At 37.0% G+C, this 27,955-nt stretch overlaps 1 protein-coding gene across 4 annotated transcripts; it reads left to right on the top strand.

The window, feature by feature from the left end:
- On the top strand, positions 1-27,923 carry LOC108991598 (acetolactate synthase small subunit 1, chloroplastic-like). Of its 4 annotated transcripts, none has more exons than XM_035693002.1 (12): positions 1-330; positions 1,588-1,801; positions 2,053-2,136; positions 3,914-3,982; positions 6,108-6,191; positions 10,603-10,755; positions 13,304-13,390; positions 13,795-13,899; positions 13,989-14,111; positions 17,659-17,811; positions 21,019-21,084; positions 27,707-27,923. In XM_035693002.1, the coding sequence occupies exons 1-12, from the start codon at positions 134-136 to the stop codon at positions 27,791-27,793; spliced, it is 1,422 nt and encodes a 473-aa protein (XP_035548895.1). In that variant the 5' UTR covers positions 1-133; the 3' UTR covers positions 27,794-27,923. The 4 variants fall into 4 exon arrangements, with proteins under 4 accessions (XP_035548895.1, XP_035548893.1, XP_035548894.1 ...); XM_035693000.1 differs by having other exon boundaries at positions 1-351; XM_035693001.1 differs by lacking the exon at positions 27,707-27,923 and adding an exon at positions 25,199-25,533 and having other exon boundaries at positions 1-351.
- The last annotated feature ends 32 nt before the right edge of the window (positions 27,924-27,955 follow it).

Below are 27,955 nucleotides of genomic sequence, written 5' to 3'. Positions count from 1 at the left end.
ATGCGAGGAACTGACAGAACAGACATTTTTGTATCCAGTTTAGTAAGTTACCGTGGCACCTGCCATCTATATATGTACGAGTTTCTCCTTCTCTGGCTCTCTTCCCCCTCCCGCTGTAAAAAAGGAATTACTCATGGCGGCTGTATCATTCTTCCAAGCACGCGTACAGAACCAGAAGCTGAAGAACTCACCATTGAGAGTGGATTTGGGACGTGGGTTTTCGAGAAGCTTGGGTTTTGGTCATGTGAGACCAACCAAATGGCGGACTTTTGAGCTCAACAAGCTAGCGGTCTGTGCTGATAGCAATGACATCGCAGCGTCTCGGAGCGAGTCCACACCTCCCCTGACTCGGTCTAAATGAGTTTCTCGCTAATATTTCTCTATGTACATTTTTACATAGGATTTAGTTTAGATAGTAAGAAGAGACAATTTTATATAAATTGAATCAAATATTATTATTATTTTAAAATTTAAAAAAATTAAATTTTTTATTATATTTTATATAAAAATTTAAAAAAATTATATCAACGAGAGATGTATAAAATAAAATGTTCCAAATGAGGTTATGTTTGCTCTTCGCCGAGTTCGCTAAACCCACTTATGTGTGTATATGAAGTATCGATTTTTACAGATTAGTACTCATGCATTTGGATCAATTCTGGTTGGTTTTCCTGTTGGGGTTGTAATAGTTCGAAGAGGGGTTTCTTTTTTTCATTCGTTGGATTTAGTGGTTGCATGGAACTGTTCTACGGCTATACATTATTTATTAAATATATCTTTTTTTTTTTTTTTTAAAAATTTTTCCCCCACTTGCAATACGGGCTGTATATTTGATTGTAAAGAGTAGTTCCTCTTTCTACCGAGACATCTGTAATTAAGTTGTTGTCCGTTGAAGCGATGAATACTGTAGCTTAATTTCGAGGTGATAACGGTAACTATTCTCCTTATCTTTGTTCAGAAATATAATTTAAGAACCGTAATGTGATCGAGATTTAACGGATCATTGTCCAAACAATAGAAGTGAAGATCTACATTTGGGTGGGGATGGGGTGTAGTATAACTTCATGCGATTTCTTTAGGGACACTCTATGTTATAAGTTTCTGGGTTTTTGTGAAGCAATGCATTTATATAACTTAAAAGTGAGATGGACATGGCCTGCTGGGAACCCAGAAAGTATAAAATTAGTGGCGATTATTTTCCTCTACTTGTTATTTTAAAGCAAAATGTTACGCTGAATATGGAATAAGGGATCATTTGTGCAACTGACTTCACTAAAAATCTGGCTATATAGGATTCTGATTAAAGAGCTAGAATGATTGATTACCTAAAAAGTTCTCTGGAGCTTCATGTGGTTATACTATAAAAATTTTTCTTAGGGATTTATTTCTGGTTTCTACTTGATATTATCACTTTCTGAAAAATGATATTTATTTTATATTTTTACTTAATTAGATTTGCCTGATAGGATTGCAGTTTTTCTCTTTATATTTCAGAGGCTACTTTTGAGCCTCTGTTCTTCCCAAAGTCTAATATCCATATCTAGTATACATGATATGTTTATAATGTGATATTTTAATTGCTTTCAGGGTGAAACGCCATACAATTTCAGTCTTTGTTGGGGATGAGGGTGGAATAATAAATCGGATTGCTGGGGTGTTTGCTAGGAGGGGCTACAACATCGAGTCCCTTGCAGTTGGTCTGAACAAGGACAAGGCTCTCTTTACCATAGTGGTCTTGGGAACCGAGAAGGTTTTGAGACAAGTCATTGCACAACTGAACAAGCTTGCGAATGTCATTAAGGTTATGGCTCACCTAGATGATCTTAAAATATTCTGTATGAATCCTAATTTCTGGAGTTTGTATTGCATATTAGTAACTGTGTGGGGCTTTTCTTTTCAAATGAACTTTTGAAGATGTTGCTTTTTGCATCTGAACTAGCTCTTTTAGTAATCTTATTCTAATTTTCCAAATAAAATCTGTGTATAATTTTTTGGAGGGAGTGTTTCCTTATCTGGTTCTGCACTTTACTTTTTGAGTATCTAATGTATCAGGTTCAAGACATCGCAAGGGAGCCACAAGTAGAACGTGAACTGATGCTTATAAAACTTAATTCAGATGTGAATACCCGTGCTGAGGTAAGATCATTAAACCGTTGGTCCTAGACCTCTCACCTGGATGGACGAGTGAAAGCAAAGCTGTCCCATCAGTTATTTTTCTCTGTTTTTTGGATAAGGAAATGAATTTTATTAGATGAGCCAATGAACATGAACTGAGTATGCTTGAAGTATACGAGAGAAAACACCTGGCTTGAGGGAAATAAGGAAAGCAAGAATGCATGAAATCTACAAAAGTAGGAAAGTGTAAATTTTGGTGGGCTTTTATCCTTACGTAAGTGAATAGAACATGATGGATTTTGGCTTTAATACTGTCCTTTTGTGGCCTTGATGGTCTGGGACCCTGGGTATTGTGTTCCTCCCAAAGGCGTTACATTAAGCATAAAGGTGTCATCCACCAAACCTCTGTCCCATATGGACCACCCATTTGCCTTTCTGGCAAGCCAAAAACTCCACAGCCCTTTTAGAAATAAACTCAACTCATCCAAGGCAGCTGAGAATTGAATCCCACAATGCTTTAACCTCCACAGTGAAGCAAGAGATGATCAGTTGATTCTTCATCCTTCTTGCTCATACAACACAAATCTGTCACCAAGATACTTAGATTATTCATGGTTAAGATCTTCCCTAGAGCTGCTGTCCATCCCAATAATGCCATCCTATTGGGGATATTTGTTGTGCCAAGTTCTTCTCTATTGGAAAAAATTATCCTCATAGGGGCTAAGATCCATTGTTGGTAAAAGCACGCTTAAGGTCAAAGCGCAAATGCTGAAGAGCTTTACTTACCAAAAGCGAAGCGTATTTAGTAAAGTGCACTGTTTTACATTAGTGAACTTAAAGTGCAAAAAGCTTTTGTAGTTTTTTGTATTATATATTGATATATCAATTTTAACTATAATTTTTTGTATGTCCCCGGGGGTTTTGGTTCCATGGGTGATTCCTAAGGGCTCTACCGTGGGGTGGTTCCCCCTTCATTAAAAAAAAAACTATAATTTTTTGTTTGGACCATTTATTTAGATAAAGTAGAAGAGGAAGATGATAAGTGTTACAAATCTTTTTATGAAAGTGTATCACACCCCAGCCCTAGATCAGAGGATTAGGGATGAGTTTTGGATGTAAAGCCTATGGGCCTACAATTTTGGCCCAAGTGATTTGGGTTATCATTATGGCTAATCCTTGGCCATTCTTAAAGATGGGCTCCCATTATGTTGCTACCTACTAGACTTTCTATTAAAATAAAACTCCAAATTCTATTGGGAGAACTCTACTTGGCGGCCACTGGGATTCCTAATCCAACAAGGAAATCAAGTCTAATCCATGAAGGATTGAACAACACCCTTGCTGAAACTTCTAAACACTCCAGGATCATAACTCTTCAAGAAAATCAAATCCAAGTAAACCTAGGAGACTAATTTAGCTGCTGCCATGATTCCCCACCACCTCTAGGAGTCCTAATCCTGCAAGAAAAATAAAATCTCTGTTTTCATTCAAGTATGCGATGCTGATATGTCACTTTTATAGTTTGGTCATGTCAAATATCTCTGAGGTGGGTCTACTTAGAATGAGTGCTGCTGCTGCCTGATATTATACATTTCGCTATGCCTCAAGTTGGAATTGACTGGTATGGTGTACTAAGTGTTTCTCTGTGTTTTGAGTTTAAGTTTTCTGTTGTTTCAAGATAATGGGAGCGGCTCTCTTATTTGTGGACTAGGAGCACCTTCCTTTTCAGTAGCTTTGCTTTCATCTTAGTGCATTGACGTTTTCAAGTACCTGATCTCTACACTGCTGTAATCTCCAGATCATGTCGTTAGTAGACATCTTCAGAGCAAAAATTGTTGATATCTCCGAAGATTCGCTGACTATTGAGGTGAATTCTGTTTGATTATGTGGTTATTGTTGTATCGTTATTATTAGACTTGTTGTCATTATTATTGTTGTTGTCATTATTATTGTTATTGTTATTACTCTTTGTTAAAGTACTTTGACATGTTGAAGCTCTTATCAAGAAGATTCATGGTGAAAATTATATTAAACATCACACCATGGTGATAAAGACATAGCCCAAACTTGGAAGAAGCAAAGATCTCCTACAACTAGATTTTAGCCTTGTATAGTTTTTCCTCAAAATCTTTTAGTCTTTTGGTCTTTTCCTATGTTTTCACCTAGTAGCCAAGGGAACTAAAGCCTATAAAGCATCCATGTTCCTCTCCTAGTGCAGCTTCTGTTTTAGGTTAAAAACCATGATATCTTGAAAGGGTTTCTACCATTGTTTTCGAGCCTATAAAAATGTATATATCAAAATATGGGTTGGATATGACTAATATTTGGATACCTTTCCGTTCAGTGGAAATATTTTAAATTTTGGAAATGAGATTTACATGGATTTATATAGCCAAAAGACCTTCGAGAAACAGAAGTGATACTTTTGGGTCCAAAACCAAAGTTTATTTATTTATTTTTTAATAAAAAGGGAGTCTTTAGTGGCAATTTAAGATCCTAGGGGCTATAATTGATTCCGAAGATAATGGGCACATAGGGGCTGAAGTTGGATTACTGTTTGAAGATTCTATGTATGTGTGGGTTAGTTTATGAAATTCTCAGCCATGTAGGCATTTTGAAGTAGCATTTAGCGATGTTTGCCATTCCTTAATAGAATTTGGGTTTTGCTCAATTAGAAAGATCTTTGGACATTTTGGGAAACTTGCTAATTCTTTATTCTCTTGAAATAAAAAATAATACCAGACAATGATTTGTCCCACTTTATGACTAGATTGAAGAAAAGATGCCTAATAAATTCTCGGGATAAGTTCATTGTAAAGCTTGCTCATACTTATAGTGCCATTCTACACTCTTGAAGACCTACACTGTGATGCAGGTCATATTTTGTTGGTTGTATATGTGGATGGCATTGTAATTACTGGGAGTGACTCAACAAGGATTAGTAGGCTGAAACAGTTTTTGCACGATTAGTTACAGACAAAAGATTTGGGTAAGCTTAGATATTTTCTTGGGATTGAAGTTGCCGTTTCTAAAAAGGGTATTAGCCTATCTCAGAGAAAATATGTACTTGACCTTTTGGAAGAAACTAGCTTGTTGGGTGCACGACCTATTGACACTCTTATAGATCCGAATAGTAAACTCTTGAAGAATGAAGGGGAGTTGTTTGAAGATCCAGTAGGTAACGACGGCTTGTTGGGAAATTGAATTATCTTACTATCATTAGACCTTACATCTCTTATGCAGTGAGTGTAGTGAGTCAATTTCTAGAAGCACGAAGGGTCTCACATTGGGATGTTGTAATCCGTATTCTTCATTATCTTAACCGTGCTCCTAGCCTTGTATTGTTGTATAGGCCTTGGATTGGGCAGAGTCTCCTTCAGATAGAAGATCTACTATTGGATACTGTACCTTAGTAAGAGGTAACTTGGTTACATGGAAGAGTAAGAATCTAATAGTAGTAGGTCGTTCAAATGCAAAAGCTGAATACAGGGCTCATTTCCTTCAAGTGATTGGATTTCAAGCTTCGGTCCCTCTTCAGTTATTTTGTGATGATCAAGCTACAATGCATAGTGACTTCAATCCTGGGTTCGAGTAGTGACATTTCTATACCTTTTGTGAAGTCTGCTGATTAGCTTGCAAATATGTTTACTATGTCCTTGTGTCATTGTCAGTTAAAGTTTATTTGTTTCAAGCTGGGTTTATATGATATATGTGCCCCAGCTTGAGGGGGAGTGTTCGGGGCATTACTATAGTAAGTATAACTCAGAGGAGATAATTGTCAATTGTATGTTTAGTGTATATATATATATATATATATATATATATATTGGAATAGTAATGAATAAACACAAATTTGAACAAATGGTTTTCCCCCTTGTTTGTGTTTTCTCCATGTTTTACAACTCAGAATATGTGCAAATTTTACATTTTGTATGGACAGGATTATTTTCTGGTTGTATTATCTTAAAGTATGTTTCACATGGATATTTTAGGTCACTGGGGACCCTGGAAAGATGGTTGCTATTCAAAGAAACTTAAGCAAATTCGGAATCAAAGAACTTGCAAGAACTGGAAAGGTAACATATCCATATTTGTATGATTCTTTTTGTATGATCTTTGTTTTGTGCGTATTTACTTATGTTTGAATATTTTTTAAAGTTTCGAATCCCAGATTGACCATTGTGAACTTAATTTGCATCCATAGAGGGCCATTGTTTTTCTTTTTTCAATTTAGGGAAGAATCCTAAATATGATCTTCCATGGGATGGTGCCCATTGAGACTTGATACTGAAATGCAAGTCATTGTTTTGAGCAGTCATGTTTTATTCCCACAATTAGCGGCCATTCAAGTTGAATTAAGCCGAATATTGGCTGGTCAAGCTCGACTTGAGTAAATTAGTTGAGTTCTAACTTGGCTCGAGCTTGACTCTTAATAGTCCAAATGAGTTAAGGTGGAGAGAATCAGTTAAAAAACAACCAAAAAAAATTTGAAAAGAAAAAGAAGAAAAAACCGTATAGATCAAAATCATGTCAATTTGTCTGAATGTCTTTCACGTCTTGAGACCTTTCATATATATAAAAATTAGACAGCAAGATTTAAAAGCTTTTTCCGCTAATTAGAACTGAGATTTTCTCTCAATCCCCTAGCTGTACATGCTACCCGTATTTTGGAAAACCTAACTATACAAAATAAAGATAATAAAGACATGCCGCATAAAGATAATAAAGACATAAAGGCATGCCGCAAGTCTTAATGGGCTTGGGCTCAAGCTGCGGCAAACCTAACTAATAGGTTGCAGCACATCCTACTAACATCCTCCCTAAAATTGATGCGGGTGGATCAAGAAACATCAATTTATCAATCATGAAATGATGCTGGTGTCGGGTTAGAGCCTTGGTGAACACATCGATTGTCTGAAGAATAGTGGAAATATGAGGAAGAGTAATCACACTCTTATCAAAAGCTTCACGTATGGAATGACAATCCACTTTAATGTGCTTGGTCCGCTCATGAAAGACTGGGTTAGCAGCAATATGAATAGCACTCTTGTTGTCAGCATAAAGCTGAGTAGGCTGGAGATGAGGAAAACCAAGTTTTGCCAACAACCCATGAAGCCACACAATGTTAGAACAAGTAGAAGGCATAGTACGATAATTGGACTCCGTAAAGGATTTTGAAACGCGAGCCTGCTTCTTACTCTTCCAAGAGATAAGAGCATTTTCGAGAAACATGCACCACCCTGTGATAGAACAACGAGTGTCCGCACATCTTGCCCAATCTGCATCACTGTAACCTGCCAGTAGAACAGAAGATCCAATTGGAAAGAACAACCCCATCAAGAGTCCCCTTGAGATAGCAAATGATACGTCGAACAGCAACAAGATGAAGGTGGCGAGGCTCCTGCATAAATTGACTAACCTATTGGACAACATAGGAAATATCGGATCTTGTAATCGTTAAATAGTTTAAGCTCCCAACCAATTGCCAGTAGAATGAGGATTAGAAAGAATTTCCCCTTCCCCTTGTTGCAGTTTCAAATTCACCTCCAAATGTGTAAGAACTGAATTTCTTTCCTGAAGACCAACCAACATAATCACCTCTTGTGTATACTTGTGCTAATGCAAATATGTACCTTCTAGTGTGATTTGAATCTCAAGGCCGAGGAAATACTGCAGACGGCCAAGATCTTTCATATGAAAGGAAGCCTTGGGGTGCTTTTGTAATTACTCAATCAACTGGGAGTTCGTTCTTATAATCACGATATCATCCAGTAGACCAGAAGCAAGACAATCCTAGAAGCAATCTTTTGGAGAAAGAGAGATGAATCAAAATTGCTTTGAACAAAATTGAAATCAAGAAGAGTGGAACGAAACTTATCAAACCAAGCACGCGATGCCTGCTTTAAGCCATGTAGAGACCGTTTCAGGCGACAAACATCTGAAGATGGTGTAGAAAACAGACCTTGCTCTAGACATGGAGAAAGCTTACTATCATGTCAACTGGAACTTCTTGCCCTATCTACTTGCAAGATGTGGTATTGGGGTGAAATAGTGTGCTTGGGTAGCATATTGCATTTCTACAGCTTGCTTTTCTATCTTGGTGAATGGTTTGCTAGTAGGTTTTTTTTACTCTTCTCGTGGTTTGAGGTAGGGGGATCCACTCTCGCCATTACTTTTCATTATCCTCATGGAAGCTCTTAGCAAGATGATTTCGGGCCTTGTGGAAGGTGGCTTCCTCGAGGGCTTCTCGGTGGGGAATGCTAATTATGGCTCTATTGATATTTCTCATTTGCTTTTTGTTGATGATGCTCTCATCTTGTGGAGAAAATCATGGGCACATTCAATCTTTGAGGGCTCTTCTCCTTTGCTTTGAATTTGTCTTTGGTTTGAGAGTGAATCTTTCGAAGTCTAAATTGGTGCTGGTGGGGGTTGTCCCCAATGGGTGTGAATCTAGCTTGCCTCTTTGTATGCAAGGTATCTTCTCTACCTATGAAGTATCTTGGCTTACTGTTGGGTGCTTTAGTCAGATCGAAGGGGATTTGGAACGCAGTGATGGAAAAGGTGTAACTTAAATTGGCTTCTTGGAAGATGTTATTCTTGTCCAAAGGAGGTAGGCTTACTCTTATCAAAAGTACCATTTCTAATGTACCAACCTATTTTTTGTCCTTGTTCTCGCTCCCTACAAAGGTAGCCAATCGTATTGAGAAGCTACAACAGGATTTCTTGTAGATTGAGATGGGGGACGAGTTCAAATTGCATCTGGTGAACTGGTCAACAGTTTGCACACCAATATTTGGGGGTGGATTGGGGATCCGCAATTTGATGAAATTCAATAAAACTTTGTTGGTCAGGTAAATGGTTGTGGCAGTACCAACAAGAGAGGGGGGCCCGATGGAAGTTAGTTATAGATTCGAAGTTTGGAGAGTCTTGGGGAGGATGGTGCTTGGCTGTGGTACATGGACCATATGGGATGGGTTTGTCGAAACACATTAGAAAAGTATGAAAGACTTTCCTAAGCTATGCACATATTAAAGTAGGTGATGGTTCTCGAGTCAAATTTTGGCACGACAAATGATGTGGTGAACAAAGCTTCAAAGAAATAGTCCCTAGCGTTTTTTATCTTGTACAGGCGAAGGTTGCTTCAATAGTTGATCTCTTGGCCTTCTCTCGTGGCTCCCCTCAATGCAATGTAGATTTCATTAGGGTAGCACAAGATTAAGAGTTGGAGGTTATCACCAAGTTCTTTGCCTTACTATATTCCGCCAAGGTGACCAAGGGCAATATAGATAAGATCAGGTGGAGCCCCTTCAAGAAAGGTAGATTCATAGTTAGATCGTTCTACCAAGTTCTAACTAGCTAGGAATGACTACTTTTCTATAGAGGAATATATGGAAGATGAAAGCTCCTTTGAAAGAAATTTTGTTTTTGTTTGGATAGCCTCTCTAGACAAGATTCTTACTGCAGACAATCTAAGGAAAAGTCGTGTAGTGGTGTTGGATTGATGTTACATGTGTAAGAAGAATGGGGAATCAATATATCACTTGCTTCTACACTGTTAGGTGGCCAGAACGTTGCGGGATGATTTTCTTGCCAGAATAGGATTATCATGGGCCATGCCTTGTAGGCTGTTGGATTTTCTAGCAAGCTGGAGAGGACACCAAGGCAATCTTCAAGTGGTAACAATATGTAAGATGGCCCATATATGCATGTGTTAGTAGTGCATTTCGCAGGAGCGAAATGATAGAAGCTTTGAGGATTGCAAGAGGACAATGGATGAGGTTAATGGTCTTTTCTTTAAAACTTTGTTCGTATGGGCGGGCTGGGGTCATTGATTTTAATGGACTAAATGTCCATGATTTTCTACTTTCGGTTGTAAACCCTAGTTAGGTACTTCTCATATATGCTTCCTATGTACTTGGCCTATGCCTCATTTTATGAATAAAATTCTTGATTACCTATAAAAAAAATAAGGTCTGATAAAATGCCAAATTTAGTGGCTGTGGAATATCTGAAATCCTGCGAGAATGGAACATCATCATGGCACAATACTGATATGTGAATGACAATAATGATGAGATACAGTCTCGTTCAATCTTGGACTCATAACCTCAAATTCTCAATGGGTTTCTGAATACTTTTACCTCTAAAGTGGTATAGGTGATACGTATCTAGTCAAGTCAATGTATATCATTTTTCTTTTTTTCCAAATCAATTTTGGTTTTTGTAATTATTTCTGAGTAAGAAATCTGATAAAAAACTATTTGTGATTAGAAATAACTGAATATAGATCTATTTCATATATTTCTATATGGTTATACATTTCAAAACATGAGATAGTGAAAACATTAAGGTCAGTAGCTTATGATAACTGTCCATGAGCAGGTTTTGCAATAAATGTTGCTAATGAACTTAGACGAGTAGTTTTTGGGTATTAGTATACGACCTGAGTTTCTTTGTGACAAATTTTGGATTTGAATCTACCTGCAGATTGCATTGCGACGAGAAAAGATGGGTGAAACTGCTCCATTCTGGGGATTCAGTGCAGCTTCCTATCCAGATCTTGAACCACCACCTCCTGTTAATGTTCTTGAAGAGAAAGCAGGTCAATCACTTAATGGCGATGTCCGTATATCCTCAGGTGTATGTACCTTTTGTTTTATGAAAGAGGCTCTCCCTGTTATTTGTTTCCTTATTTATTCAATTCCCTTATACGGTAAATTACTGGGTAGAGCTACAGGGTTTTCACTCGTCATACATATACAGGATTCCTCATTTTCATATGCCAATTTTACGAGGCTTATCATTTAAGAAAATGATTTAAAAATAGTTTGCATATTATTTTAACTCAAAAAATCTAAATAGTCATATATAAACAATTAACTTCTTTCGGTTTTGGGGGACGAATAACAGAACTTGAAAGGTTAAATGCTGATTTACCTGTTTGCAACTTTTAATGAAATGCAGTTTCGATGTAATAATCTAAGGGGGTCACCTTTGGATTGACCTTCTTATGAATCTTTGAATCATTTGGGGACAGAGAGCCACTTGTTGATTGCATTTTGTTTTGGGACGTTTCATGCTTACCATAAGCATTTAATTCTCTTTAATTTATTTATTTTGATCAGTAAACAAGATTTGAGTATGAGACATACTGTTTAATTTATATTTAATAGGTTACTCTGTTTTTATTTAGATTTTTAAATTTGAACATATGATGGAAAATAGCCAGTCAGAAGAGTATAGGTGAAAAACTGGCTTCTAGAATTACTATTTTAAATTTGGGGTCTAGACACTGGCTACAGATTTGTTGGTCTTTCTTGTTTAAAGTGCTTTCCTGATTTTGTGCTTCTATGATGTACTTTCAGCATTATTGGGGTTACTTTTGCAACTGGTTGGAGTATGAGTAACAAATGATTGAATTTGCCTCTTCTCATCAGTTTAATCTTTTGATACAAGTAGTGATTTAAATTGTGTCAGAGTGGAGGTCTTGAGTCAAACTCTCACTTTATATTTCATCCTTTTTTTAATTAAATATTTCATCTGTTGGGCCCACTTACTAAGTTGGAATCTGAATCACACGTGAGGAGGAGTGTTAAAATATAAATTAAATGATTAAAATTAACCTCTTCCCATCAACTTAAACTAATAGGATAAATGGTGATCTAACAAAAGTAGTTTTCATAAAAGGAAGACCAGCTAATAGTGAAATCATGGAAATAAATGCAAAATGGTTATTGAAGCAAGGAAAGATCTTTGTTAGACTACTCTGAATACGCACTGAGGTAGAAAGTGATCACAGCTTGTTCTCATATATTTACAATTTTAAAATGTTTTGGCTATGTGCAAGCTAACTCATAAATTACTTAATTACCATATTTGACTATCTGAAATACTCAGGTCATCTCAACGCAAGTATATTGTCAGATAGAGCTCTTCATATTTATTTTCTATGTTTTGGAAAATTCTCTAGGTTTTTTGTTTTAATATGTTGCTAGCAATGCATGGCTAAGTAGCCCATCCTTTTTCTGATGAGGTCTCATCTTGCAAGCAGCTTGCGATCAGACACTTAATGGCATGCTAGTAAAATTATGTTTTCTGTCCTTTGAGTTGGTGAAATTAAAATCTAGTTTCATTTTGCTACTTTCTTGTACTTGGTATTGCATAATTAATAGTGCTCAAATTTTCGTTCACTATTCGGATTGGATAATAAATTTTACTGAAGTAGTTGTTCTCACATTGAACTCTTGTTCATTTTTGCCATTTTCTTGTCATTGGGATTGCATGATACATAGTGCTCAAATTCTCCTTCACATTTTGGGAATTAGATAATAAATTGATTTATAGCTTTCATTCACATATTGAACCCATTAGCGAGCTTTCTGCTGTATGATAAACCACAAAAGTCAGCAAGGGCCCGTAGGCCAAATCCGAAATATCTGGGATAAATATCTGGGATAACAAGGCATGTGACATACGTAGTGGAACGTGGACGTAGGGGACGTAATGGGCACATGAAGAAAGGGACGTGAAGAAGGAAGAAGGACGCTTGACTGGGTCGCATGACGCTGGGTCACATGCAGTTGCAAACTGCTAGTTTTACGTAGTTTATTTCCGTTGTTTTTTATTTCCGTTGTAATGCTCTGTTTTACGTGGGCGTGCTCTGTTTTACGTTGTTCTGTTTTTATGTTATTCTGTTTTACATGCAAGTTGGGTTCCAAGTAATTAGCTAGCAGTTCGTCCTCAATTCCGAATTTCTTGTAAGTGGCTTACTTATTTAAGTAGCCCAGATTATCAATGAAAGGCAGGAATTATTTTGCATTCTAATTGAGGTACATTCTCACCCGAAGAGAATAAATTATATTCATACTTATTTTTCTGTGTTGGGACCTATCACTGTAAATGGTACAAAGTGGGGAAACTTATCTTCTGTTGGAGGAGAATTTGATACTTAACGTCTTTTGGATGTTTTTGCTGTCCAAGGATTGATGAAGAAGTTATGCTAGTAGATTCCAATACTCTTTTTTTTCCTTTATATATATTTATCATGTTCTAAGGGTAATATTCTTTCTTGCTCTAGAATCTATATTTCAGAGCTTATGTTCCACTTTAATTTTCAGTGGTGTTGGGTTTTACTCAGGATCATTATAATTCTGGATTGCATATATTAAATTTAATTTTCTTATAACAGGGTGATGTTTATCCTGTGGAGCCATTCGATGACTTGATGATGAAACAAGTTCTTGATGCTCACTGGGGCATTGTCTATGGTGATGATGTAAGATATCTGTTTGTATATCTTTTAGTACATATTGTAATCTTTTTTGATAGAAAATTATGGACATAACTAAAAGTAGAATTTAAGATTTTATTTGGGATGTCCTAGTTGATATTCAGTAATGTATACAAAGTTTGCTTTTCATAATCAATCAATCTTTAGATTCTCACTAGATAATATTGCTACGCTTTTCTTTCAATTTCATGAAAATGTGGGTGATGATGGTCTGAAAATCAAATAAAAGAATTTGTTCACCTTGTCAATCAATGAATTGGTTTCTTAACTACGGTTGAAATTAGTGATTTTTTTACAATAGGTATCAAAAAATGTTTTGGTTGCTGTATTATAGTTTTGTTTCGCCTTTTGTTTATGGTACCACTTATGGCAATGTGCTGAATGTACAGTCTAGTGAGCTTCAGTCGCACACATTGTCTATGCTTGTGAATGAGTGCCTTGGAGTTCTGAATATGGTTACTGGAGTTATTTTTCGAAGTGGTTATAACATTCAGGTCAGTTCAGCTTGGTGCTCATCTTTTTAGCTTTTCTGGTTTTGATGATCTATGCCAATTCAATGGTTTTCTTCCGCTTTATATTCTAGAGTTTAGCTGTGGGGCCAGCTGAAAAAGATGGGCTTTCCCGCATCACAACTGTTGTTCCTGGGACTGATGAGTCAATTGGCAAGTTGGTTCAACAACTTCACAAGTTAACAGATCTTCATGAGGTAAGGAAACTGTTAGATGCTTTGAGCGTACTGATACTTTTTCCAATTTAATTTTAAGCAAGATCCTTAAAAGAAGCTTTAAAGGGAAAAAAATCATCTGCACATGGGGCATTTCTAACTGTTAACTTAGTGTGCAGCTTGGACTAATTTGCTACTAAGTTGTAAGATAAAATCAGGTACTCGGTTAATGCTGTATGTTCAAAGGGAAATTAGTCTCTAAAAGCCAAAATACATTGAATGGATAAGGATCTGGTCTTGGTTTGAGATGATGGCCTTGGAAGCCTTAACATATTTCTATGGTGCAGGGGTATTTGCTGAAAAACCAGTAAGGTTTCAGAAAAGATTACTTTGCTGATATTTCTATATTTATCATATGAATGTGGGGTTTAAACCACTGGAAGATGATTTAATGACCACTTAGCTTCGAAACTTCTCATAAAGAAAACACTAACAGTCGCCTTTCTTGGTCATATGCTTATGCATGGCTTATGCTACTGCAAAATTTTTTATTTATATGAAATCATGGAACTTAGGTCCTAAGATGTTGATTATGCAAAATCCTAATGTCGTAACATTAGCAATATGTGGACAGATTAAAAAACAGTTGTTTTCTACAATTTCCAGCTTTGTTTTAGAATACTAAAATGCAAAAAACTGTTCGAGACGTTAAAACATGAATACATCATAAAATCAAGTAACTTTACCATAATCATGCCATTTAAAGGAGAATCAACCCATCTCTATTGTTGACACATTTTTGGAAAAGTCAAATAACACTATGAACACTTCTTTCTTTATCTTTTTACTATTTTAAAATCTTAAATAAACAGTATGCTAATCAATTAGCAGTATAGGAGTGTAACAAGGCCCTTACCTAATAGTCCTTCTAAAAAAATAAAAATAAAATTCCTAGAGAAGAAAGTTGGCTAGGTATGAATCTTGATGAGTGGGGGGTATGAAAGTGAAAAATTAGCGGTTCAAATCCCAAATACACCTAGAGGGGGTGAAAATGTGTTTTCCAAATTTATTGGACTATTTGAATTAACAATCAATCAATCAATCAGATCACAATAAATAATCAACATGTCAATTTTGGTAATGAAGTGGAAACTCATTTGAAAAACGTCTTCAAAATCTAAAACCACTCGTGGTGTAAGTCACTACCTAAAATCCACTATAAAAATTTAGTTCGTTACAACCAGTTTAGAAACACTTTCAAGACCCTTGAAATAACTAAATCTGGCTTGTAACATGACAAGTATCCCATTCAATCTCTACACCCTGATAGCTCTAGACCACCGGCCTTTCTATGGTTTCACCATTAGTACCAATTTAAACTCTGCACCCAGGCAGCTCTAGAAATCCTTTCGGCCATCCAACATGTCTACACCAATGGACTCAGCAACACTCAAACATGAGCACAATATGATGGAGGTCTATTTATCAGGATAGAATCGATTTTGAATGCTCAATGGATCTCCTTTGGATTTTCTTTTAAGAATACAATGAATACGGAAACTTTGGCCTTTCTCCCCCACATAGGAAGTCGTGCATGTTATTCTATATATATGTTTAGGGTTTGTGCAGGCCACTTAAAAGAGTCCATAGTGAAAAAGTGTTTCTTGGGTTTTTTCACTCGAGCCAACTGTAGCCCATGTATTTGTTTGCTTGTGCAAGTGTCAGGTGATGAGTCGAGCGAACTCTCTATCCAATGTTGCTCGAGCAAAGAGTTGAGTGAGTGTCGAGCGATCTTTCTGTGTAATGGATGTTTGCTCGCTTGATGTTCACTCGAGTGAATTTCTATCCGCCATGTGACTTAACTCTAGAAAATTAAAACTCACATAGACGAGGTTTTGTCACACTTATATGCCAACACATGAGTTTTACGCTAACAGAAAGATTTGATGTTCCACCGACTGATGGTAAAACCATTCAAGAAGGGTATAGAAATTGATTAAAGAAGTACCTAAGTAGACTCTTTGGGGGTTTAGGTTCCATGGATGAGTCCTAATGGCTCTACCGTGGGATGGTTCCCCTGTCTTTAAAAAAAAAAAGGTACCTAAGTAGAAAGAGAAGGAAGTAGCACTATTCTGAATTTGTGGGCCACTATACAATGATACAGGGTGTTAAGAAAGAATGACTTATAGTCTAATACTGATTTTTCACAATCTTCAAAATTATGCTCATTTTGCTCTCTCCAAATACACTACATTAGCAAAGCCTGGATCATTTTCAACAACAATGTGATCCAATGCCTATCCTTGAAGATCATGTTCCATACTTTCTACCTTGCAATGGACCAGACAATGATCCACTATTTTCCCACTTTTTGCATAGTTTACACTTAAATCTCAGGGAAAAGACTTGAGAAAACATGAAGAACTCTCACTGAAATCACCAAGAGAGGCCTCCAGCTAGGGCTTATTTTATTGAAGGAGAAAGGCTACGACTTATTTGAAAATCTTTGAGGTTTGGTGGCTGAAAGAGGACAACTGCAAGCTGGAATTAATGCTCAGTTGAAATAATGAGGTTCATTGTCCTTTTTTAAGAAAAAAGTTAAGGTTTTTCTCAGGCTATGTCTAGGCAGACAAAACAAGGGTTTTAACTCTTATGATGAGATTATCATCAGATAGATCTTTCAAACAAATTCTAATATTCATGGGAAAATCTGGCAGCCAATTAGGGGAGATAAAAATTTCAAAATTGGAGGGTTTTGTAGCTATAAAATAGGGTGGCAGGAGGTCTTTATCCAGTAAAACATTCTTGTTTAGATAGGATTTTAAGTTTTCTTGGACTAATCCTGAAAGGATTAGGTTTTCCTTGAAATAGCCTTTTAAAAAAACACCCAGCTTTCTCTGGGAAAACTTGGCAGCAATTTGAAAAGGAAAAATGAGTCCAAACTCCAAAGTCCTATGGTTTTTCCCAAAAAAAAAAGGGCTAGCAGATTTGAGTGGTCCTGAAGAATCCTTATCCAACAATGATTCCTAGTTTTTCTTTGATTCTTTTTTAGTTTAAACCTAATAGGACATGGATTGGCATTAACAACATTTCTTTGAAGCCCATAAAATAGACAGACGGAAATAAATAAATAAAAACACAAATCCCATTTTACCCTTTTGTAAAGTCATGAGTGTGACTATTCATCAACAAAATTCGAAAAACCAGAGATCTGAATAAATAATGTATAAAAACTTCAGCATTAAAGAAAATTTCAGATTGGATAAACCATCCATCCCATCAGGGTCTATGGCTCTGTTCTCGTTGGATTGTAATGTTATATAGAGTTTGACAGCTTCTGTAATGCCTGGATTTGGGGAAGTACTTCTATACTCAATATAAAGACGCGCGATATATGTGTATGCATATTCCTCACCAAAAAATAGGATTTCCATTGAACCAATTCCTAAATTTGCATATCGTCAAAAGAAATTGAGCTTTAATGGAATATGAATGCTGTCTTTGGTCCCATGACTGGGTTTCCCCATTCTTGAACACTTGATATGTTTGAGCAAATGGCTGACTAAAAGATAGGTGGTCCTTTCTTCAGGTTCGGGATATCACTCACTTGCCATTTGCAGAGAGAGAACTTATGCTGATAAAGATTTCTGTGAATAACACTGCTAGGAGGGATGTCCTTGATATCGCCAGCATTTTCCGGGCCAAAGCTGTTGATGCGTCTGATCACACCATTACACTTGAGGTAGGAATTATTGCCATCAGCCAAATATCATGTTTTTACATCTTGGCTACTTACTTTTGGGAACTTTATTGCTCTAAAGTCATTTCTTTCCTTAAAGTGAAGGAAGGATTTCTGAGTTAATCTCCTATTAATTATAACACTGTCTTGGGGTCTGAGCAAGGATCCTTCCTATTTGCTAATAAAAAAGAAACTTTTAGTAGTAGAGGCAAGGTTGATGGGGTTGATCAGAAGAAAATTTTCAACTGGTTCTCCATAATGCCAATACCATTCAAAAGGTAAGAAGATGTAGGGATATGCTGCAACCAGAAGAAAGATAACATGTGTATTGGTTGATCATGTAAGAATTTTCATTTGCATGGGTAGTTCTTCAAAAAGATCCAATTCAATCCCATTTCTGCTCTTTTACCCTCTCAAGGCCAATTATTCTATGACAATCCTAGCCATGTGCCAATGCTTTTATGGTAGCTTGCAAGTTTAATTTGGTGATTATGTACCGGAAAATATTTAATTATATGGTCACCGTTGAACTCCATCTAAAGCTCATTTACACATCATAGGATGACTTTGATGGTCTTTGAGAAACACACCTTCAAATGTTGGAGCATTTCAGAGTCAATCAGCATGGCAAACACCTTTAGCCACACTCGTGAACTTTCGAAATTCAACATTGGCTCAACTTCATCCATGATCCTTGCATTCATTCTAGTTTCTTTAAGATGAATGTTTTGTTAACTTTTGAACTTCAGCATCAGTTCAACTTCATCCATGATCTACACTGCTTTGCACTCATTCCAGTTTCTTTAAGATGAGATTTTTGGTAAGTAGTTTCTTTAATATGAAATTAGGGACTTAACATTATCAATTAAATTGATGGATGCTTTATAACCTTAATTTGGTGATGAACACAATCACAATTATAGCTGAAGATGATAGCAGTGGGGTATTGTAGGATTCTTATACAAATAGTAAGTTTCAAAAGCCTTAATGCCACCTTCATAGTCCTCTTTCCTAAAAAGAAGTCAGAGATGTGGATGTTAAAGTCTATCACCCAATTAATCTGGTGAATAGGGTGTATAAGATAATTTCTGAAGTCCCTGCTAATTGATTGAGTAGGGTTCTTGAGAAGATTATTTCAAAGTCTCAAAATGCACTTGTCGAAGGTGGAACAAATTCTAGATTCTTTGCTTATTTATAATGAATGTTTGGATAGTTCGCTCATCTTAGGTGAGCCTGAGCTTCTTTGCAAATTAGATATTGAGAAGACCTATGAGTTTCTTTATCATTTGTTGGGAGATGCAGTTTTGGGGAGAAATGGCTATCTTGGATAGCACATTATATATCTTCGGTTTGCTTTTCTATATTGGTGAATAGCATTCTCGCTGGCTTCTATAGTAGCTCTTGTGGTTGAGACAAGGGCGATCCATTATCTCAGTTACATTTCATTATTGTCACAGAGACTCCCAACAAAATCTTATCATCTGTGGATGGAGGTTTCCTCTTTGGCTTCTATTTGGGGTTAGTAATCTTGGTGTGCTAAACATATATAATCTTTTGTTTGCAGATGATACTCTTTGAGGGCCCTTTCTTATATTTTTGAAGATATTTCTAGGTTGAAACTGAATTTTGCCAAGTCATAGTTGATTGCTATGTATAATGTGGATAGTCTGCATGGCATATTGGGGTGCAATGCAAGGTATCCTCTTTGCTTATGAAGTATCTTGGTCATCCTTTTGGGGGCCCTTTCGAGGCCAAGTCTATTTGGGATAGTGTGATTAAGAAGATTGAGCGTAGATTGGCTAGTTGGAAGAGAATGTATTTGTTTAAAGGTTGCCAACCATATTTGCTTATGATTCACCTTGATCAAGAGTTCACTCTCTAATTTGCCTAAATATATTTCTTGTCCTTGTTTCCCCTTCCCACCAGTGTTGCCAACCAAATAGAGAAGTTACAATGAGACCTTCTATAGAGTGGGCTAGGTGAAGAGTTCAAATTTTACTCGATAAACTGGACCAAAGTGTGCACTTCGATTTCTGAAGGAGGTTTGGGAGTTCAAAACTTGTTTCTGTTCAATTGGCAATCCTAGGAAGGTGGCTTTGTGCAAAAACTATAGTGGATTATAAGTTTGATTTTGCTTGGGGTGAGTGGTGTTTTATTGACATACATGGGTCGCATGTTGTGAGTTGTGGAAAATCTGCTTGTTTAGTGGCATCTGAGAGGATGGGGCTTTTTTTTCCCAGTCATACCATACACTTGAGGTGGGTAAAATGTCTCCAGGATTAGATTCTGGTGTGACTTATGGTGTGGAGATAGGGCCTAAAGGAAGCTTTCCCACAAATATATAGTATCGCGCTTGTGCAGGATGCATCAATAACTAATCTATTGGAGTTCTCCAGCAGCTCTTTTAAGTTGAATGTTAGCATTTTTAGATCAGTTCAAGATTGAGAGTTTGGTGCCTTCAAAGAGTTTTTCAATCTCATATACTCTTCTAGATTATCGTGTGTGCAGGAGGTGTCAGTAGCTGATCTATTGGAATTCTCCCGCGATTCCCCTAAGTGGGAATGTTCTTTTTTCAGTGTGACTTGGAGGTTGATGCCTTCATAGAGTTTTTCAATCTCATGTACTCTACTAGATTATGTATTGGAGGAGTAGATAAGACACTTTTGGCCCCTTCCAGGAAACAGAAAGTTTACTGTTCGATCTTGCTACAAGGTCCTAATATCTCAAGATAGTAATTCTTGAAGGGGAATCTGTAGACTGCTTTTTACTCCATTGTGAGATTTCCAGAGTGTTGAGGAATGACTTTTTTGCCAAAATATGGCAGCCTACAAATTGTAGTAGTCCTATCTACCTAGTATGGTGTATCTGGAGGAAGATAAATGATAAAAAGTTTTGAGGATTGCGAGTGGACAATTGAAAAGTTTCACTACTTTGTTCCTTTGAGCAGCTTCTATACATTTTAATAGGTTGAGTTTTCATGATTTTCTTGTATCTTTTTCTCTTTCTAGTTAGTGTTTCACTTGTATATCTCATGTGTACTTAGTGTATGCTTTTTTTTTTTTTTAAATCATCAGTTACCTTTTTAAAAAAAAAAAAAACTATTGCAGTTAACATGCCTTTCCAGGAAGTCCACATTCATTAACATTCCAACGATAGCGTGTCCCAGGTTTGCTGTCTTCACTATTTCTAAGCTGTTTGTATGTTCTCCAGCTTACAGGTGATTTAGACAAGATGGTTGCATTACAGAGGTTGTTGGAGCCCTACGGAATTTGTGAGGTAGTTTCATAAGTTTGCATATTGATTTCTTGCATTTTAATTGGAGACAGGAACTTTGAGTTGCCATCTGAACTTGGCTCAAATAACATTTCTGTAGATACATATGGGAAAGATCTTACTCACTTTCATTGATGTATAAATGTACACACACTACATACAAGTGACACTTATACCCTCACACACTTATACTAATTACAAACATGTCCTCTAACACTCTCCCTCAAGTTGGGACATATATATCATATAAACTTAGCTTGAAACAAATAAGTTTTAACCGACTCCAACACAAAGACTTAGTAAACACATTTGCGAGTTGATCTGCAGACTTCACAAAAGCTGTAGCAATGTCACCACTTAGTATTTTATCTCGAATGAAGTGACAATCAATCTCTATATATTTAGTCCTCTCATGGAACACAAGATTAGAGGCAATATGCACTGCGGCTTGATTATCACAAAATAACTGAAGAGAGGTAGGAGTTGGAAACCTAATCTCTTGAAGGAAGTGTTGCAACCATGCCAGCTCACTAGTAGTGTGAGCCATTGCCATATATTCAGCTTCTGCATTAGACCGAGCTACTACTGTTTGTTTCTTACTCTTCCATGTAACCAAGTTACCTCCTACAAATGTACAATATCCAATAGTGGATCTTCTATCTGAAGGGGATCCTGCCCAATCAGCATCTAAAAAGGCTTCAATCCTAAGATGTCTATTTGGTCGATACAGTAATCCAAGGCCAGGTGCTCGCTTAAGATAACGAAGCATATGAATTGTAGCATCCCAATGTGAGACCCTAGGCGTTTGTAAAAATTGACTTAGTACACTCACTGCATAAGAGATGTTTGGTCTAATGATAGTGAGATAATTCAATTTCCCAATAAGTCTTTGATACCTACCTGGATCTCTAAACAACTCTCTTTCCTCTTTCAAGAATTTACGATTTGGATCCATAGGGGTGTCAATAGGTCGTGTACCAGCATGCCGGTTTCTTCTAGAAGATCAAGTACATATTTCCTCTGAGATAGGTTGATATCCTCTTTAGATCTACTAACTTCAATTCCAAGGAAATATCTCAGCTTGCCCAAGTCTTTTGTCTAAAACTGATCATGTAAACATTGTTTCAGCCTAGCAATTCCAGCAGTCACTCCCAATAATTACAATGTCGTCCACATATACAATCAACAAAATGTGACCTGCATCACTATGTAGGTGAAATATCAAATGATCTGTTTGGCATCTATGTTGACCAAATGCTAATACAACATCAGAAAACTTCCCAAACCATGCTCGAGGAGATTGTTTCAAATCATATAATGCCTTTTTTAACTTGCATACAGTACCTCGATACTCTCCCTGAGCAACAAACCCATGTGGTTGTTCCATATAAATTTCTTCATGCAAGTCGCCATGCAAAAATGCATTCTTAACATCCAACTGAAATAAAGGCCAGTCTAAATTAACAGCAAGAGAGATCAACACTCGAACAGAGGATGGCAACTGGGAAGAAAGTCTCCTCGTAATCAATGCCATATGTTTGAGTGTAACCCTTAGCAACCAAGTGGGCTTTTAGACGTTCCACAGAACCATCAGGATGAAATTTGATTGTATATAACCATTTACAGCCAACAGGTTGCTTACCAGGTGGTAGTGGAACAAGATCCCATGTCTCATTATAGTGAAGGGCATCCATTTCATCTTTCATAGCTGTCCTTCATCCTGGATCAGATAAAACATCTTGAACTGTCTTAGGAACAGAAAGTTTTGAAAGTTGAGAGGTAAAACATGAGAATGAAGGAGATAAGGTATGATATGAGACAAATTGACTAATTGGATGTTGAGTAACACAAGATCGAGTACCTTTGCGAAGAGCAATAGGTGGAGATTTTGAAGTACTAGGTAACTCAGGATCCGAAGATGGAGACATGATTGGTGAAGGCATGGAAGCTGGTAGCTGTGAGCGATGCGAATAAACCTATAAACGAATTGGGAGAGGGGGTGGGGGTGGAGGACCGGCGACAAGAGGAGAAAGTATAAGAGTAGGTAATGGTAGAGGATCACACTCAACACTCGAAACTATGACAGAGAAATAGGGTATGGACTTAAAAAAGGTAACATCAGCACTCGTGAAGTAGTGTCTAAGAACAAGACTATAACAATGATATCCTTTTTGTGTTCGAGAATAACCAACAAAAAAATACTTGGTAGAACGTGGATCAAACTTATCAAAACATGGGCCAAGGTTATGAACATAGTAAACACATCTAAAAATTTTTGGAGGAAGGGTAAATGGTGGAGATGAAGGAAACAAGATGGAGAAATGAGAGGAACCATTGAGAACTGATGAAGGCATACGGTTAATAAGGTGACAAGCACTAAGAACACCATCACTCCAAAATCGTTTATGAACATGCATGTGTAGTAAAAGTGATTGGGTTACATCTAACAAATGACGATTTTTGTGTTCAACCACCCCATTCTGTTGGGGTGTATAAGAACATGTAGTTTGACGAACAATTCCTTTGCTACTTAAGGCATTAGATAGATATTCTCTAGCATTATTAGAATGCAAAATCTGAACCTTTTTGTTAAATTGAGTTTTAATTTCTTTCTAAAACACTTTGAATATGGAAAAGACTTCAGATCTTGCCTTTATCAGAAACACCCATGTCACACGAGAGTAGTCACTAATAAATGTGACAAAATGCTGAAATGTGTTTGATTCAATGTTGATTGGTCCCCATATATCAGAGTGAACCAATTCAAAAGGACTCGAGGCTCGTTTATCAACTCGAGGTATAAACGACACACGATGATGTTTACTAATTTGACATGCTTCACAAGGAAAGGGAGACACATTTCCTAGATTCCTGACCTGACGCTTTAAAAGGGAAAGTGAGGGATGACCAAGACGACAATGCCATTCATAAGCAAATGATGTGGATGTAAGAGCTCGAGTGGGTGACTGTTTAATATCAAGATAATATAGGCCACCAACTTCATGCCCTGTACCAATCTTGTTTCCCTTCTTGAGATCCTGAAAGACACATGAAGAGGGATAAAAGGTTACTGAACATTGAAAACTTTGAGTAATTTTACTGATGGACAACAAACTAAAGGGACAACTGGGAGCATATAGAATAGATGACAATGATATAGAGCCAGTGAGCTTAGTGGATCCAATGCCTGTAACTTTAGCAAGAGAACCATTAGCGAGAGTAACACTTTTTGGATATGTCACAGTATCTAACTTAGATAAGACAGAGGACAGATTAGTCAGATGTTCATTAGCTCCTGAATCAATGATCCACGGATCTTGAATGGATGAGGCAAGACATGCAGATGCTATACCTGAGTGGGTAAGAGTAGCCGTGGTGGATGAAGCTTGTGTGTGACCCAAAAACCGCTCATACTCATCCTTCGATATACTAATCATACTTGAGTTGAAGCTAGTTAACTATGATGTAGTATCTTGGCAAATGGCCTGATTAGCAGACCCAGATGGTCTACCATGTAGATCCCAACAATAGTCCACCGAATGGTTAGTGCGACTATAATGGGTGCACTTATGAGGCTCTTGACCTCGAGTGTGATTACCTTTGGCATCACGTCCCCTACATGCACCTCTACCACCTCGGCCTCCATGCCCACTAGGAGCAACATAAGTGGTAACCGCATCATATAATTGACTCAAATTTAATTGTCATATTTGAGAAACTCCACACAATATCACAACTGAACTTGGAGATTGAAACTCCACACAATATCTGAGAAAAATCACAATTCAACTTAAAAAATCCGAGAAACGCAATCTAGAAATGTAGATACTTAGCCCAAGTACCCGAAAAGCAACTCAAATACCACAATTTCGGTTCTGTATCGGCCTGAACTGGACTGTTTCGGGTCTGAATCGAGATGTTTCAGGTCTGTATCGGCCTGTTTCGGGTCTGAACCGGTACCGGTTTAAAATTGAGCTGAAACAAGAATAAGCTATCCTAAACGAGGATAAGAATACCATATAGGTATTACCAAACAAGTGTTATTCCGGATAGGAATACACTCTTACTCCAGGTTTTGGCTATTCAAACTCAAGGATTGGATATCTTATCCCTGCAGCCAAACACTTCGAGCTTCAACCTTTTGCCGGTGACGGAGGCCCTTTCCGGTGGCGACGTTGATGCCAGTACCCACAGACAAGGCTAGCGAGTGTACCCCTGGTGCCCAGTATCAGAGAAGATGCCGAAGAGTGGCCGGAAACCACTTCAAACACTTTCGGTCCCGACGACAAAGGGAACCACCGTATCGATTCCGGCGGCGATGACGATGCCGGTAATCATAGACAAGGCTGGTGAGTCCACCCCTGGTACTTAGTACTGGAGAAGATGCTGGAGAGTGGCCGGAAACCACTTTAAACGGAAGCACCGTATCGATTTAGGCGTGAACCACCGTACACGATCAATCCAACGTACACTACGCTCTGATACCATGTAGATACATATGGGAAAGATCTTACTCACTTTCAATGATGTACAAATGTATATATATATTACATACAATTGACACTTATACCCTCACACACTTATACTAATTACAAACATGTCTACTAACACATTTCCAAATATGTCGGTGTTGATATTTATTCTCGATTTTTTGTGGGGAAGATTTTCAATTGGGTGCTTAAAAGCATCAGTGAGGCAGACCTCCTTTTGAAGCTATGTGACGTGATCAGTGTTTATTACCTGAGGATTTTCAAAATTAGTCTCCATGGTTTGCACCAAAATTAAATTACTCCTAGAGTTTTTTCATTGAACTTTTTACTCCTTGTGGTTTTAATAACTATTAAATTAGTTCGTTTGTCAAAAATCTATTAGTAAACTATCAAACCTCGCTTGTTTTCATAATTCATCTCATCTAATCACTATAACTTTCTCAAATTTCCAAACAAAATAAAATAAATAATTCAACTTTTTCAAATCCCAAAACAAAAATAATATTAAAAAAATATAATATTACAATATTTTATTTAACTTTCAACTTTCATTTCAACTCATCTTATCTTATTTGCGAAAACAAATGAGAATAAATAAAAAACGAAAATACATTTTAAAAAAACATTTTTCTATAAAAAACACTGCGCATGCGGGGGAGGGGTGGGGGAGTCCCCCGCCTCCCACCCCAGCCTGGGGGTTGGGCCTTTGGGTTGGTTGCCCGAAGGTGGCTCACCTTTGCGGTGGCCCTGATCGGGGCATCGCTAGATGTTTGGGCTGCCCAGAAGTGGACCAAAGGGGTGGTTTTTGAAAAAAAAAAAAAAGAAGATTTTTTTACTTGTTTTTACGTATTTTAGTTTTAATTTTTTATGTGGTGATTGGTGCTGATTTGGCACCTGTAACAATTTACAAACATATGACCTACAAAAAAAAAAAAAAAACAGTTTACAAACCTATTTCTAACGGAGTAAAAAGTTTTGATCATTATTAAAGCCGCATGAAGTAAAAAGTTTAAGAAAAACAAATTCCAGGAGTAATATAATTTTGGAGCAAATCACAAGGACTGATTTGTATTAAACCCTACTGAGAAAGAGAAAAGATATAAAAGATTACTGAAAAAAATTTATATATAACCTATCATTTCCAAGAGTTAGACCTGAAACCTAAGTGGTATGATTGATTGAAATTTAGTTATCCATGTTTCAGCACACTAATGAACTAAATTTACTTGATGCTGCTAAGAGTAGGACAGATTAAGCTCTGTGCAACGAGTCTTGTCCAAATTGTTTCACGTGTATTAAACTTGTTCACAATATATGGCATAGAGAGTTTCAAGTGGGTCTATTTTTCCTAAAGTAGATGGATTTCATGATGTCCAGATGCCAATCCTTGTGGTGAAAGTTGGCAGTTGCCATCTAGGTAAAATTGTCATCTGAAAATCTAGAGCTTAAACTCATTAATAGCATTCCAGTTGTTAGTAATGCAACCTGCGGATCAGTTGGTCAAAAGTTGCTTGCAATGTTCGTAACTGCTGGTTGTAACTTCAGTTCAATCTACAAATTTGTTTTGTTGTATTGTTTATTGTATTGGCATGAGAATTCTCTTTAGAAAGAGAAATTAGGAGTGGAGACAAAGAAGCTGGGTATGCTGGTATTATCATTTTCAATTTATGTCTAAATTGCTTAAGAGATGATTTTCTTACCCCAAATTAGAGTGTTTTCCCTCATTATCAGATTGAGGGAAAAGAAATTGACTCTCGCTTCTTCCAAACCTGTGTTAGGTATCTTGGAAGGTAGATAGATGCAGCATTTAGAAGTTCAGAAAATATGTTCCCTGTTATAACTTATATTTGTCCTCTTTTCACTTAAGATCTAGGTTTCTCTTTTCTTTTTTTCCCTCCTAGCCTTGGTTTTTAACCGAATCTACCACATATCTACTAATGTATCAATGACATTAGTAGATGTAGCATCACCTCAAAACCTCTTAGAACTACTCATATTAAGGTATATCTTCAATTTTGATCTATTTTCTCTTGCTAATATCAGATGTGGAGCTGAGGTTTATGGCATTTTGCCTCTTATGCTTGTAGCATGAGATCAATAAATTGGTTCTAAAATAGCTGTATTATAATCAACAGAGACAGTGGTTTTTGACATCCTGCCCCTTGTGGGGGAGGAAAGCTGGAGAGTGGATCCACGAGCATGGTGCAGTTTACTCGACATAATATGATGTTTAGTAGCTGCAATAACGTTTATCTTTCCAGAATTATTGCTTGCGTACAGTAACTTACTGCACATGCTTAAAGCCAACTGAAAAGTTCGTACGCATCAAGACTACAGCACTATAGCAGAGATGATCCCAAGAGATCTGTTACACATCACTTGCT

The sequence above is a fragment of the Juglans regia genome, chromosome 8 (assembly GCF_001411555.2).
Source record: "Juglans regia cultivar Chandler chromosome 8, Walnut 2.0, whole genome shotgun sequence".
Lineage (NCBI taxonomy): Eukaryota > Viridiplantae > Streptophyta > Magnoliopsida > Fagales > Juglandaceae > Juglans > Juglans regia.
The sequence above is the reverse complement of the archived record's forward strand: the minus strand, read 5'-3'. Positions and strand labels throughout refer to the sequence as shown.

Bases quoted from the DNA above. Each gene is read 5' to 3' on its own strand.
- LOC108991598 (XM_035693000.1), top strand. From the start codon at position 134: ATGGCGGCTGTATCATTCTTCCAAGCACGCGTACAGAACCAGAAGCTG. The intron at 6,192-10,602 runs GTAACATATCCA...ATCTACCTGCAG, and splicing joins AACTTGCAAGAACTGGAAAG to ATTGCATTGCGACGAGAAAA. The intron at 17,812-21,018 runs GTAGGAATTATT...TATGTTCTCCAG, and splicing joins ATCACACCATTACACTTGAG to CTTACAGGTGATTTAGACAA.